The sequence below is a fragment of the Cucurbita moschata genome, unplaced genomic scaffold (genome assembly GCF_002738365.1).
Source record: "Cucurbita moschata cultivar Rifu unplaced genomic scaffold, Cmos_1.0 Cmo_Scf00013, whole genome shotgun sequence".
Classification (NCBI taxonomy): domain Eukaryota; kingdom Viridiplantae; phylum Streptophyta; class Magnoliopsida; order Cucurbitales; family Cucurbitaceae; genus Cucurbita; species Cucurbita moschata.
This window is the reverse complement of record NW_019268529.1, coordinates 4,519,436-4,531,678: the sequence shown is the minus strand read 5'-3', so window position 1 is coordinate 4,531,678 and position 12,243 is coordinate 4,519,436. Positions and strand designations below refer to the sequence as shown.

At 35.2% G+C, this 12,243-nt stretch overlaps 2 protein-coding genes across 2 annotated transcripts; one reads left to right on the top strand and one right to left on the bottom strand.

The window, feature by feature from the left end:
* Positions 1-726: 726 nt before the first annotated feature.
* Positions 727-2,073, bottom strand: LOC111451631 (mitogen-activated protein kinase kinase kinase 18-like). The gene has a single exon (XM_023092103.1). It carries the CDS (start codon positions 1,924-1,926, stop codon positions 727-729), a length of 1,200 nt encoding a protein of 399 aa, XP_022947871.1. The 5' UTR covers positions 1,927-2,073.
* Positions 2,074-6,670: 4,597 nt separating this feature from the next.
* On the top strand, positions 6,671-11,515 carry LOC111451107 (cellulose synthase-like protein H1). The gene is made up of 8 exons (XM_023091383.1): positions 6,671-6,979; positions 7,379-7,706; positions 7,842-7,961; positions 8,609-8,722; positions 8,796-9,011; positions 9,090-9,377; positions 9,463-9,813; positions 10,899-11,515. The coding sequence occupies exons 1-8, from the start codon at positions 6,723-6,725 to the stop codon at positions 11,433-11,435; spliced, it is 2,211 nt and encodes a 736-aa protein (XP_022947151.1). The 5' UTR covers positions 6,671-6,722; the 3' UTR covers positions 11,436-11,515.
* Positions 11,516-12,243: the final 728 nt, after the last annotated feature.

The window sequence follows — 12,243 nt, the reverse complement described above, 5'->3', positions numbered from 1 at the left end:
AAAAAAAAAAAAAAAAAAAAAAAAAGGCCAAACAGGAAAGAGACAAAGTAGAGTGTTGGGCAATGCGTAGTAATTAAGACACACATGGCATTGCATGGCTTCCTTTCTTGAGCTTCAACCGACGGTGGATGCCATGGGAGTTAGGCATTCCTCTTTCCCTTTTGTTTTCAAAAGCTTCTAACTTTTCAATGATTCTGTCTGGGTTTTTTCTGTTGACCTAATTCCATAAAAGTTTCCCTTTTCATTCTCATCTTTTTTTTCACTTCCGATACTAATTAAATTAGCGCAACGCTTCAGGTATAGGATTGAGACTAGTAGAATGTAGTGTAGGGATAAACCAATGCAGAAGTTGGTAGCATATGACATCCGAGTAAATGAAGGGTAAATGAATAACTCAAGATTGAATAAAAGTGATCGTGAAGATATGATAGCTAAGAAAGGGTTAAAAGACTAAAAATTAGAATCTACACTAAAGAAGAACATTACTTTTCCATGGCTCAATGATAGAAGCTTTATACTTAAATGTGCTTTGCTTCGAGCAATTCTATATTGGGTGATCTCTCGAGAATTTTTTGAACATGCATATCAGTGAAAATAAAAGATGTTGGAAGTACTTGTACTGAGCTGTGGAGATAATTTTCACTCTTAGAAGCGAAGAGTAAGTAACGTGATCATATCATACCGGATGCAGGAGAATGTTGGGAACAAATTTAATTAAATTGAATATCATAATAACCTTGGGATTAAAGGAACAAATTTATGTTTTTGTTTAAGAAAAGAGAGATGATTAATATTATTATGAACAACACTAATGATGTTCTTACAACTATTGTCCGCCAAATCATTTCTACTAATTCTACACCTAACATTCTTCTTATCTATGAATTCCATTGCCAACCACCCTTTGCCGCCACCGCCTCTCTCTTCCTCACCCACTTCTTCGCTTCGGATCGTCGTCCAATTCTCATCCTCCGTCCATCTCGCCTCCCCTGAATCCATTGCCAGCCGTCGGATCTGCTCTGTCGGCGACCAACTGGGTCGGAAGAATCCGGATTCTTCAATTGATCTCCAAATCCCCTGTTCTACAACACTCGTCGGAGAATCTGAATCAACTTCCCGGAATTGCTTTGCGGTGGAAATGGAATTCACTTCCCTTAAAAATGGGTGATCTAGAAGCTGATTCGCCGTCCATCTCTCTTTTGGGTTTCTCCTAAAACACTTCTCTAAGAAATCCTTCGCTTTCTGGGATAAAAAAGATGGAATTTCCGGCAACTGGCCGGAATACCCAATTCGATACAGGGCGGAAATTGGGTCGTTGTCGGTTGTGTTCATCCATGGCGAGCCGCCGCCGGTGGCCATTTCAATAATTGTACACCCAATTGACCAAATGTCAGAGGCGAGTCCTTGGTGCTCACCACGAGCCACTTCAGGCGCCATAAACAGGGGCGTCCCGCCGATTACTTCCGTCTGGCTCGCCCACTTGGCGCATCCGAAATCCGCCAGTTTCGCCTTACTGTCTCGGCCAATCAAAACGTTTCGGGCTTTAATGTCGCAATGTACTAAGCCTTTTGAATGAATGTACAGTAATCCCTGTAGTAAGTCCCGCGTGTAATTTCCGATCGCCGCCTCGTCCAGCCGCCCTCCACGGCGGCGAATCGCGTCGGCGAGTGAGCCGTTGGGTAAATACTCCATGAACAAATTGAACATCACGATGCCACTCTGTTCGGTACGGACATCGCAGCCTCTACTAAAAACCACGTACGGAGAGGCTAAACAAGAAAGGAAGCATTGCTCTCTCTGTAGAGATTGCGAGTGAGAAACCTCAGCGGATTTGACGGCGAAGACATCGCCGCCGGGAGAGGCGGTGGCGAGAAAGACGGTGGCAGAGGAGCCTTGGCCAATGACGTGGCCTCTAGTCCAGTCCATTTTGATTGGTATATGAGTGAGATTTAATGGGTTTTTCGAGGTGTAATATATATATAGAGGGTTGACAATTTCTCTACGGAGAGATTGCCACGTGTCGTGTTTATGGGTGGAGGATCGGTTCCGGCCTGCCTACTTAATGATGACATGTCATAACAATATGCCGCCACGTGTTCGATAAAAGGATGCCAAGGGATTTTCTAGTGTCATTTTTTTTTAGTTTTTTTTTTATTTAGGTTCGGTGGAACAAATTTGTTGAGTGTTATTGAGAGGAGTCCACCCTGACCAATGGAGGAAATATCATAGGTTTATTTCGGGTTTGCTAAAATGGGTAAAAGTGGGTTGTTTATCTTTGTCCTCTACTCACCTCGACGAGCAAATCGAGAGACTAATACGTTCTTTCTTGAATAAACGTCTCGTATCTTTTTTCAGAGCAGAGTACAACAGGATGAGCTCAACTTACCTCAGCTCTGAATGGAACAATGAGTAGACCTTATTATAGTGGTATAAAAAACTGGAATTGATCAATATCTTTTGTCATTATTACAGGATAGGAACACGACAAGCTAATAAAATGCATTCTAGTTGGTGAGACAAGTTTTGTCCGACCAATTTCAAGAGTCGAGATGACGTCCATTCTAAAAAATTTCTCATCAAGTGTCGAATTCATATTTTAAATCATGATTTTAATTTTAAATCATGAATTCATATCTTAATTTGTCCTCCCCGAACCTTCTAGAAACCTTAATTTTTATTTATTTATTTAGCTGTAAAAAAGGACTTAATTGGAGGATTTGTGTCCTCTAAGTGAAGCAAATTTGATGAGGCACTCAAAATATTTAAAAAAGATGGAAATAAAAAAAGAAAAGAAAGGTGGCGTATCCAATTATTTCGTGCCATCTGTCACCGAACTGAAATTTTCCATTGGACGTTCAACGCTTTTTTAGTAATTACCATCATTAATTAGTTACACCAAAAAAAGAAAAAAAAAACGAAAAAACAAAATTCCACGCATTTCACCTTTTTCTCAAAAGGGCAATGACGTCATTAATGAGCTTGCATTTGAAAATTGGAATATTCTTTATTACTTTTTTAATGGGAGCTTATAGATTTTTATATTTTTATTAAATTATAAATTTAATCTAATTTTTAATTGTATTAAATCTGAATTTAAAAATGAATATGGTATTAAATTTGAAAAATAAAAAACATGGTTAAAATGAATCATTAATTAAATATGGTATTTTAACCCATATTTATTAAATTTAAAATGAATCATTAATTGAAGGTTGAAATTTATGGATAGGCTACAGCTCAAATATTGAAGAAAACTTGAAAACTAATGTAAAATTTAAAAATACAAATAAATGTTTGGTGGCTCAACCAAGTGCTTTCATTTCAATAAATAAATAAATAAATAATATTGTCTAAAAGTGGGGACACAATTGTCATGAAAGTGCATAGTTAGCTCAATGTACTTGGTCGGTGGTGCTTGGTTCGTGTTAGATGTTCACATCTGCCGACTCATTCCAAACAAGATGTATACTTATTCACCAAAATCATGTCTACGCCTGCTAGGACTCAAATGACTTAGATGATTGGTCACTAATTCTTTCTATCTGGGTTATATTCTATAAAAGCTATAGTTGTTACTAATCTTGTTTTAGTATATAACATTTTTTCGGAAACATTTTCTCTCAAATGTGATCGAGGCTTAACAATACGTTTGAATTGTTTACAGTTTACGATTTCTATACGACCAACTTGTTCGTTTAACTAGAATAAGTGTGGTATAATTTTTGTCCTCAATCATAAAAGTGCAATTGTGACACTTAGACGGATGGCAACACTTATTCACACGGGTCTTATTTATTTTTCCTTTTTTAATTATTATTATTTTTAGGGAATGGAGAAAAAGAAAGTAGGTGTAGAAAGGGAGCCATCCAGAAGATGACACGTGTAAAATGAAAAGTGATTATTATATTTGAATGGGTATAGAGTTGCCAAGTTTGGCATGCGTTTGGTTGAAGCCAGAATTAAGGAAAAACCGGTGGGGCTTTCTAACGACCCTTTTTGACAAAAAAAACAAACGAAATTAAAAAATTAATAAATAAGTTTGGCTTTGGCTTTTACCTTTTTTTATTTTGGATTTTTCATTTTCATAATTATAAATTAATCCGTACGAATGACGTCATAAAACTCAACAAAAACAAAATAAATAAATAGGCTTCGAAGCGTCGAAGCCCCACATGCCCAATTTAAGCACTACTTCTGAATTGCTGGGCCCGTTTACAAGTCCTTTCGGCCCAATCAAAGTCAAGCCCACTGGGCTTTTAGAGCCCAGAATGTGTCCAAGGCTCAATAAGAGTAGAACTATAATATATATGTTAATAATTATAAGTTAAAAAATACTATATTAGTAAACCATTTTAAGAAAATATATTTTTAAAAGACATGCCTATATATATATATATGAAATAAAAGACTCTATTACTATTATTATAATAATAATAATAATAATAATAATTATTATTATTGGTGAACCGTGGTCCTCTTCGCCCCATATTTTGTCTGTTTGTACAAGAGTAGATCTAGATCTATAAATTCATTTTTTTTAAAAAAAAATTAGAAACTAAATAAATACCACCTGCATTAAAATTTTAATTTAGTGTAAATTTAATTATCATCGTCTAAATAAATTTAAATGTGAAAACATAAACACTTAAATTAAATAATAAAAATGGATAAAAATAAGCCAAATGGAAAATAAATTGAGGCTGGGGCGCATCATCATTTAGTAAATCAATTTTGGGAAATTTCGGTTTTGTAAAAAAATTTAATTAAAAAATTAAAAAAAATTGTAAAATTACCTTTTGCTTTTAAAAACTTTAACTTAAAATTTGAAAATATTTTAGAAAATAAAAAAGTAGTTCTAATAAAATAATTATTAATTACACAATTGAGTTATATTCACTTCTATTATTTTAAAATTTTGAAATATACGATAATAATATATTAAATTCCTAAATTAACTGATGTCGGGTCACACTTGGCTATTGACTAATGGCACTATGGACAAAATCCGACAGCAGAATTCTGATTCGCAGCAGTAATTTCTATATATATATATATATATATATAGTATGTATGTATATATATGTGTGTTTTTAATTTAATATATTTTAAAAAAATTATTTTCAGTATGGGCGTCTGATTTGTATTATATTGCTTATTTTACTCAAGAGTTTTTTATTATAAAACATTTAAAAGAAAAACGTAAGATTAAAATAATTGATTGAAAATTATATCTAAATTTTTAATGGTCAATTGGTATCCAAAATTTATAAAATTTTATAATGAAGTTTTTAAATATTGCAAAATTGACTTGAACTATAAAAATACTTACCAGTTTAATTAAAAAAAATTACCTTTTTTAAAAATTGAAATACATAATAATCTTGAGATTAAGAACAATAGTGAGCTGTCATCTTAATTTAAGTAAATAAAAAATTAACATGAAACATGAGTTCGTGACTTTTAAGGTCAATGGTGAGCTGTCTTCTTAATTTAAGAAATTAAAAAATTAATATAAATTTTGAGTTTGATATGACAGTTTGATTGGAAATATAACCTATAATTAGTTAAGGATATTTTCCAAAAGATTTTGTTGCAATAATTTAATTTCATAGATTAAAGTGTTGGTCCCATAAATTATTGAAAACAAATGAGACAATATGATCGATAATATTACTCGTTCTATGAGAAAAATTAGAAGAGAAAAAAATTGTAACTTTTAATACAGACACTAGTTGAGTTCGAAAAGTATTTTAGACCAACTTGATTGTTTGTGTTAATGATCCGAACAACCTGAATGAAGTTCAAAACTCAACTGTCTATTTTCGGGTTGAGTTGAATAGAGTATCAACATTCTTAAAAAAAACTATTTAGGGCAGAGTACAATACGGTTGCCTTGGATTATAATTAAAAATGTCTATTTTACTCATGGGGTCGAAGTTCCATGGGGTGGAGATTTTCCATTTAAACGAAAAATGTGGAAGAGAGTGGGGAATATTTTTTTCCCGTTAGATAAATGGCGGCGGAGACAAAGAACGAGATTATATTTTTGCCCCGCCCAAGTTAACATAAACATATTTTAAACACATATTAAAAAAAGAATATATATATATATAATTTTTCGCTGTATTAAAAAAATAAATTAGTTAGTTTCGAGAATCTAAACGTTAATATTTATAATATTTAAGATTTTTTTTTTAAAATTCTTGAAAGCTATTGCTTAATATTAAAATTTAAATTTTTAGCAATTATGTTAGACATATATTGATATATTAGAATTTTTTACTATTTTTTTAATAAAAATTATATTAAAAAATAAAAACTTTAAAATAACTATCTTTTAAAATAATAATAAACTGACAAAAAAAAATTATGATAACCAACCTCTATAAATAAATGAATAACATAGTTGATTAAATGTGACTAGAACATTTCTAATTGTAACTTTATTTTTATGTTAATTAAGTTGATTCGACGAAAAAAATGTAACTCCAAGAATTTAACTCAATTAAAAAAAATTAATTTAATTTAATTTATATGATCTTAATTAGATAGTTCTAATAAGTTCCCGAGAATTTGGTAACTCTAATCAATTCGGAAGAGTGAAAGGATTTCATAAGCGCTGTCGTCATTCAAAAAAAAGTAGTTGGCTATATATGTTGGACACACCCATCACCAAAACTCATCCATCTCTCAAACAGCTTCTCCTTCACCTAACATATTCAATGGCTAATTCTCTCCCACTTTATGAAAAAACTGCCATCAAAAGACGGACCCATAAGGCTTTGGATTTAGCCATCCTCTTCCTCCTGCTTTCACTACTAGCCTATCGCGTCTTCCTCTTATCCACCCATGGCTTCTCCAATCTCCAAGCCATGGCCTTCCTCTGCGAGTCCTGGTTCGCCTTCGTCCGGCTCCTCTCCATCATCACCAAATGGAACCCCGTCAACTTCCAAACTTACCCTCACCGCCTTCTCAAACGGTAATAAACACAAATTCTCACATCTTCTGATATTTAGTCTTGAATTATAGTTCATCATATTTAAGCATGGTAAATAAATAAATATGTGGTATGATTGAGAATATTTACTATATTGTTTCCTTTGAGCATAAGCTCTCATAGTTTTGCTTTGGGAAGCCAAAAAGCCTCTTAACAACAGAGATAGTATTATTTCATTATAAACCCATGACTATTCCTCCTCTCAAACAAAGTACACCTCCACTTAATCGAGGTTATTTTTATTTTGGAGTCTTAGTCATTTTTTGATTATGCTTCTAAGGCTCACATTTGAGGATTCTATTGACATGACTAATTTTAAGACATGAGTCTGATACCATATTCAGCGGTCTTTGATTATTAAGGTTGTGGGGTCAAGTGTAGGGAGGTGGAGCTTCCGGCGGTGGACATATTTGTGACGACAGCGGATCCGGTGCTGGAACCGCCAATAATAACGGTGAATACGGTGCTGTCTTTGATGGCGTTGGATTATCCGGCCAATAAACTGGCTTGCTATGTCTCCGACGACGGCTGCTCTCCTCTCACCTTGTATGCGCTTAGTGAAGGATTGGAATTTGCAAGGATTTGGGTTCCGTTTTGCCGTAAATATGAGGTTGACGAACGGGCTCCGTTTAGGTACTTCTCGAATGCCTCCACACCGCCTTATCTTCACACCTCTCCAGAATTCCAAAATGAGTGGAAAAGAGTGAAGGTAAGCGACAAAATGGGATAGGGTTCGAGCAATTTTCATTTCTTGTCTTTATAATTTTATTTTAGAATATTTTTTTTAAAAAAATGTTTTTTTTTTTCCTGTTTAAATATGAATTTATGTGTTTTAAAATGGAAGGTGGAGTACGAACGGGTGGAAGGCAAAATCAAGGACGCAGAACAGGACAGATTTAGTTCACGTAAAGATTTGGCTCCCTTCTCTCATGTTGACACCAAAAATCATCCCGCCATTATAAAGGTACTTCTACCTGGGAATAAATTTTAATATTTACATAGATTGAGATCTTACATTGATTGGAGAGGAGAACGAAATATTTCTTATAAGTATATGGAAACTCCTCTATAGTAGATCGTTTTAAAATTGTGAGGCTTGACGGTAATACGTAACCGACTAAAGTGGACAATATTTGTCTCTGGGCAGTGCGGCCTCTAAGGAGGTTAGATTGTGAGGTACTATATCGGTTGGAGAAGAGAACGAAACATTCTTTTATAAGGGTTTGGACCTTGTAAGGTTGTAGAAACCTATCCCTAGTAGACACGTTTTAAAATCGTGAAGCTGACGACAATATGTAACGGGTCAAAGCGGACAATATTTGTTAGTAGTGAGCTTGGGCTAAACCGTGAAGTTGATATTGATCTATAACAGGTCAAAACAGACAATATCAGCTAATGGTGAGCTTGAACTGTTATAATTGTCTTTGTCACTTTACAATATAATATATAATAGATTAGTAGGACATATATTAGGTCAGGGTGGAATTCTCGTCTCTAGTCCCGTTGAACTAACGAGGACAAATTTCTCCCCGTTCTCTCTCCATTCTATGTTTAAGTTGAGTATCCTAAAAGAGAATAATTCACTTATCATATCATTGGTTTTATTTGCAGATATTATGGGAAAACAAGAATGATTTAGATGAACTTCCACATTTAATCTATCTTTCGAGGGAGAAAAGTCCAAAACACCCTCACCATTACAAGGCGGGCGCCATGAACGTTCTGGTAATTTCCAAACATGTTGATAAACTTATATAAATTGAAAACTTATTAATGATTGAATAATTCAATAATGTAGACAAGAGTGTCAGGATTATTAACAAATGCTCCTTATATACTGAACGTGGATTGCGACATGTATGCCAATAATCCCAAAGTCATTTTACATGCAATGTGTGTATTCTTCAACTCCGAAGCCGAACCAAAAGAGATTGGATACGTTCAATCTCCCCAATGCTTCTACGATGGCCTTAAGGACGACCCTTTTGGGAATCAACTCATCGCTTTATACGAGGTAATTACAAGTGAAGTTTTTTTGACATGTTTCTTTCAAATTGTGTAAGAGAATAATTTTCTTCATCTCCCGAGACAGTTCTTTGCACGGGGGATCATGGGAATTCAAGGACCGTTCTACAGCGGAACGGGGTGCTTTCATAGACGAAAAGTCATATATGGTCAATCGCCTCACCATGAAGGAAAAGCATCGGAACAAGAATTACTCAAATCATTTGGGAAATCAAAAGCTTTGGCAAAGTCAGCAGCGTTGACTTTTGAGGATAACGCTTGTGGGTATCATTTGAAAGGCCTTATGAACAATCTTGAAGCAGCAAACCAAGTGGCTGGATGTGGCTATGAGATTGGCACTGCTTGGGGTTCCAAGGTTTTTTCTTTATTCTTTTCTCGAGATCGAGTACTAAAAACGAAATCGTTACTAAACGGGTCGTGATAATTTGTTTGAATTTTAGATCGGGTGGATCTACGGATCGACGGTGGAGGATATCCAAACAGGATTGATGATTCAGAAACGAGGGTGGAGATCTATTTACATTGCCTTAGATCCGCCAGCCTTCTATGGTTGTGCGCCGTCGGAGCTTCCTGCTTCATTGACACAGCAGAAGCGATGGGCCACGGGCTTACTTGAAATTTTGTTCAGCAAAAACTGTCCCATTTTCGCCACGCTATTTGGGAAGCTGGAATGGAAGCAATGTGTAGCGTATTTATGGCTCCTCACTTGGGGCTTTCGTTCCATTCCAGAGCTTTGTTATGCTATGCTACCAGCTTATTGTCTCATCACAAACTCTCACGTCTTCCCCACTGTAAGTACAAATGGAAAACTAGCATGAACTCTCCATGCACGTTATATTAGGTTAACTCATAGTTATGGATATCCATTTAACCCATTTAGTTGGGATTCGGGAGACCTACCTCGAATGGAGTGGGAAATTTCCGCTTAAACGGAAAATGAGAATGAAAGTAAGGGGTTTCTTCGTTAGCTAATGGAGATGAGGATGGGGATTAGATTCTCCATTTCCGCCTCGCGAACATCCCTACAGCTGTTGTAAGTTGTCGTGAAGAATAAGTTCATGCATCGGGCATTTATTTAGTTTATAACTCATTTATTTGGTTCATCTTGTATTTTAATACATGAATCATCTTGATTTAGGTATGATATTAATGCTTCTATGCTTATACAAAGGGTTGTCTAGGATGATTGAGATGTATTGAGTTTGATTGAGTTTGAGTGTCGTTTTGTATGTGGTGAATGTCATTCGGGAGGAACTTTTTTGAGAGACTTTATAATGTGAGAGTTGTGAGATCCCACATCGGTTGGGGAGGAGAACAACGCCCTTTGTAAGGGTGTGGAAACTTCGAGGGGAAGCAAGAAAGGGAAAGTCCAAACATGACAATATTTGCTAGTGGTGGGCTTAGGTCGTTACAAATGGTATCAAATCCAGATAATGGGTGATGTGCCAGTGAAGAGGTTGAGCACTGAAGAGGGATGGACACAAGATGGTGTGCCAGCAAGGACGCTGGGCTCCGAAGGGGGTAGATTGGGGGGTCCCACATCGATTGTAGAAGGGAATGAGTGCCAGCGAAGACGCTAGCCCCCAAAGGAAGTGGATTGTGAGATCCCACATCGTTTGGGCAAGAGAATGAAACACCCAAGGTTTCTAAGGGTGTGGAAACTTCTTCCTAGTAGACGCGTTTTAAAAACTCAAGGGGAAGCACGAAAGGGAAAGCCTTGGGAAAGCTAACACTTAGATTATCGAGATTGGCTGCTACCTGTATAGAGGAATTTCTTCTCTCCAAACCACGTAATTCTTTGTGTCTCTATAATTTTTGTTTCTAGGTGTGTGAGTGCGATTGATCTAACTCCGTTAGAACAACATTTTATTTTCAGGTGAGAGAGCGAGAAATCATCATCCCAATCTCCATCTTCATCCTCTACAACTTTCAACAGCTATTACAGTACTTCCAAACAGGTCAATCCCTAAGAGCTTGGTGGAACAACCAGAGAATGGAAAGAGTAAACACAATGTGTCCATGGTTATTGGGAGTAGCAAACGTGGTTCTAAAGCTTCTAAGAATATCAGAAACCGTGTTCGAAGTAACCAAGAAAGACTCATCTTCTTCCAACACTGATGAAAAGACAAAGCTTGAAGATTCAAATCACTTCACATTCGACGAGTCGCTGCTCTTCATTCCGGGCACAACCATTGTGCTGGTCCAAGTTAGTGCACTACTCGTGAGCTTGACACGAGCGAGAGGTAGCGGTGTTGTTGAGGTGGCTTGCAGCGTGTGGCTAGTTTTATGCTTTTGGCCATTTTTAAAGGGGATGTTTCTCAAAGGAAGATATGGGCTTCCCTTGCCTACTATCTATAAGTCAGCTGCCTTGGCTTTGTTCTTCCTTCATTTATGCCAAAAAAACAACCCCTAATTGAGCGAGTATAGTTCAAGTTTTACGGTTCACTATGGTTCACTATTAAAGGTTAATTCATGACCTCTTAATAGTCTCAACATTGTATAATCATTGAGTGATTCCTAAAGAATTGAAAGTTACTATTTATACCAATAGAACTTTATTTTTCGATGGAATTATAGGAACTTCAAAGTTAAACACGATTTGTTTGCAACAATTTTATGTTAGATGTCATCTTACAAATTTTCCTAAGATGCATGTAAGTAAAAGCAAAACATGTTAGAAGAATTCGTGTTGGTGAATAGTCTTCACTTTTAGAAGTAACAAGTAAATAACGTAACTATGTCGTAAGACGGTAAAAGAATGTCGAGATCATCAAGTGTTAAACTAGATTCAGAATTCTCATCTAAATCCTTGAATGTAGGTCGTCACCAATTTCAATTAATATGACTCGACTCTACTTTCATCTACTTTCATGTTCTTGGGAGGAATCTTATTTAAAATTATTACATTTATTTTATTATTATTATTATTATTATCGTTTTAAATAGCTGAAACTATTTACACAAAGTTGTATTTAAACGTATTTGGATTGGGTTGAGTTAAGTTATCGAGTTATTTTTTTAATAATTTAAAAAAAAAATCATAGTTATCCATTTATATATCTTACATTAACAATTAAAATCCGGTAAAGTTCAAATATCAAATATTTATCTATCACAACACATAATTAACCTTACAAATATCAAATATTTTTAATTTTCATAATAATCTTAAAAATAGAATAAGGTTGAGTTGGGTTGACTCGACAAAAAAAAAAAAAAAA

Excerpts from the sequence above, each read along its gene's own strand:
- LOC111451631 (XM_023092103.1), bottom strand. The coding sequence starts at position 1,926 with ATGGACTGGACTAGAGGCCACGTCATTGGCCAAGGCTCCTCTGCCACC.
- LOC111451107 (XM_023091383.1), top strand. The coding sequence starts at position 6,723 with ATGGCTAATTCTCTCCCACTTTATGAAAAAACTGCCATCAAAAGACGG. Across the intron at positions 7,707-7,841 it reads ATGAGTGGAAAAGAGTGAAG|GTGGAGTACGAACGGGTGGA; the intron begins GTAAGCGACAAA and ends TTAAAATGGAAG. Across the intron at positions 9,814-10,898 it reads ACTCTCACGTCTTCCCCACT|GTGAGAGAGCGAGAAATCAT; the intron begins GTAAGTACAAAT and ends TTTTATTTTCAG.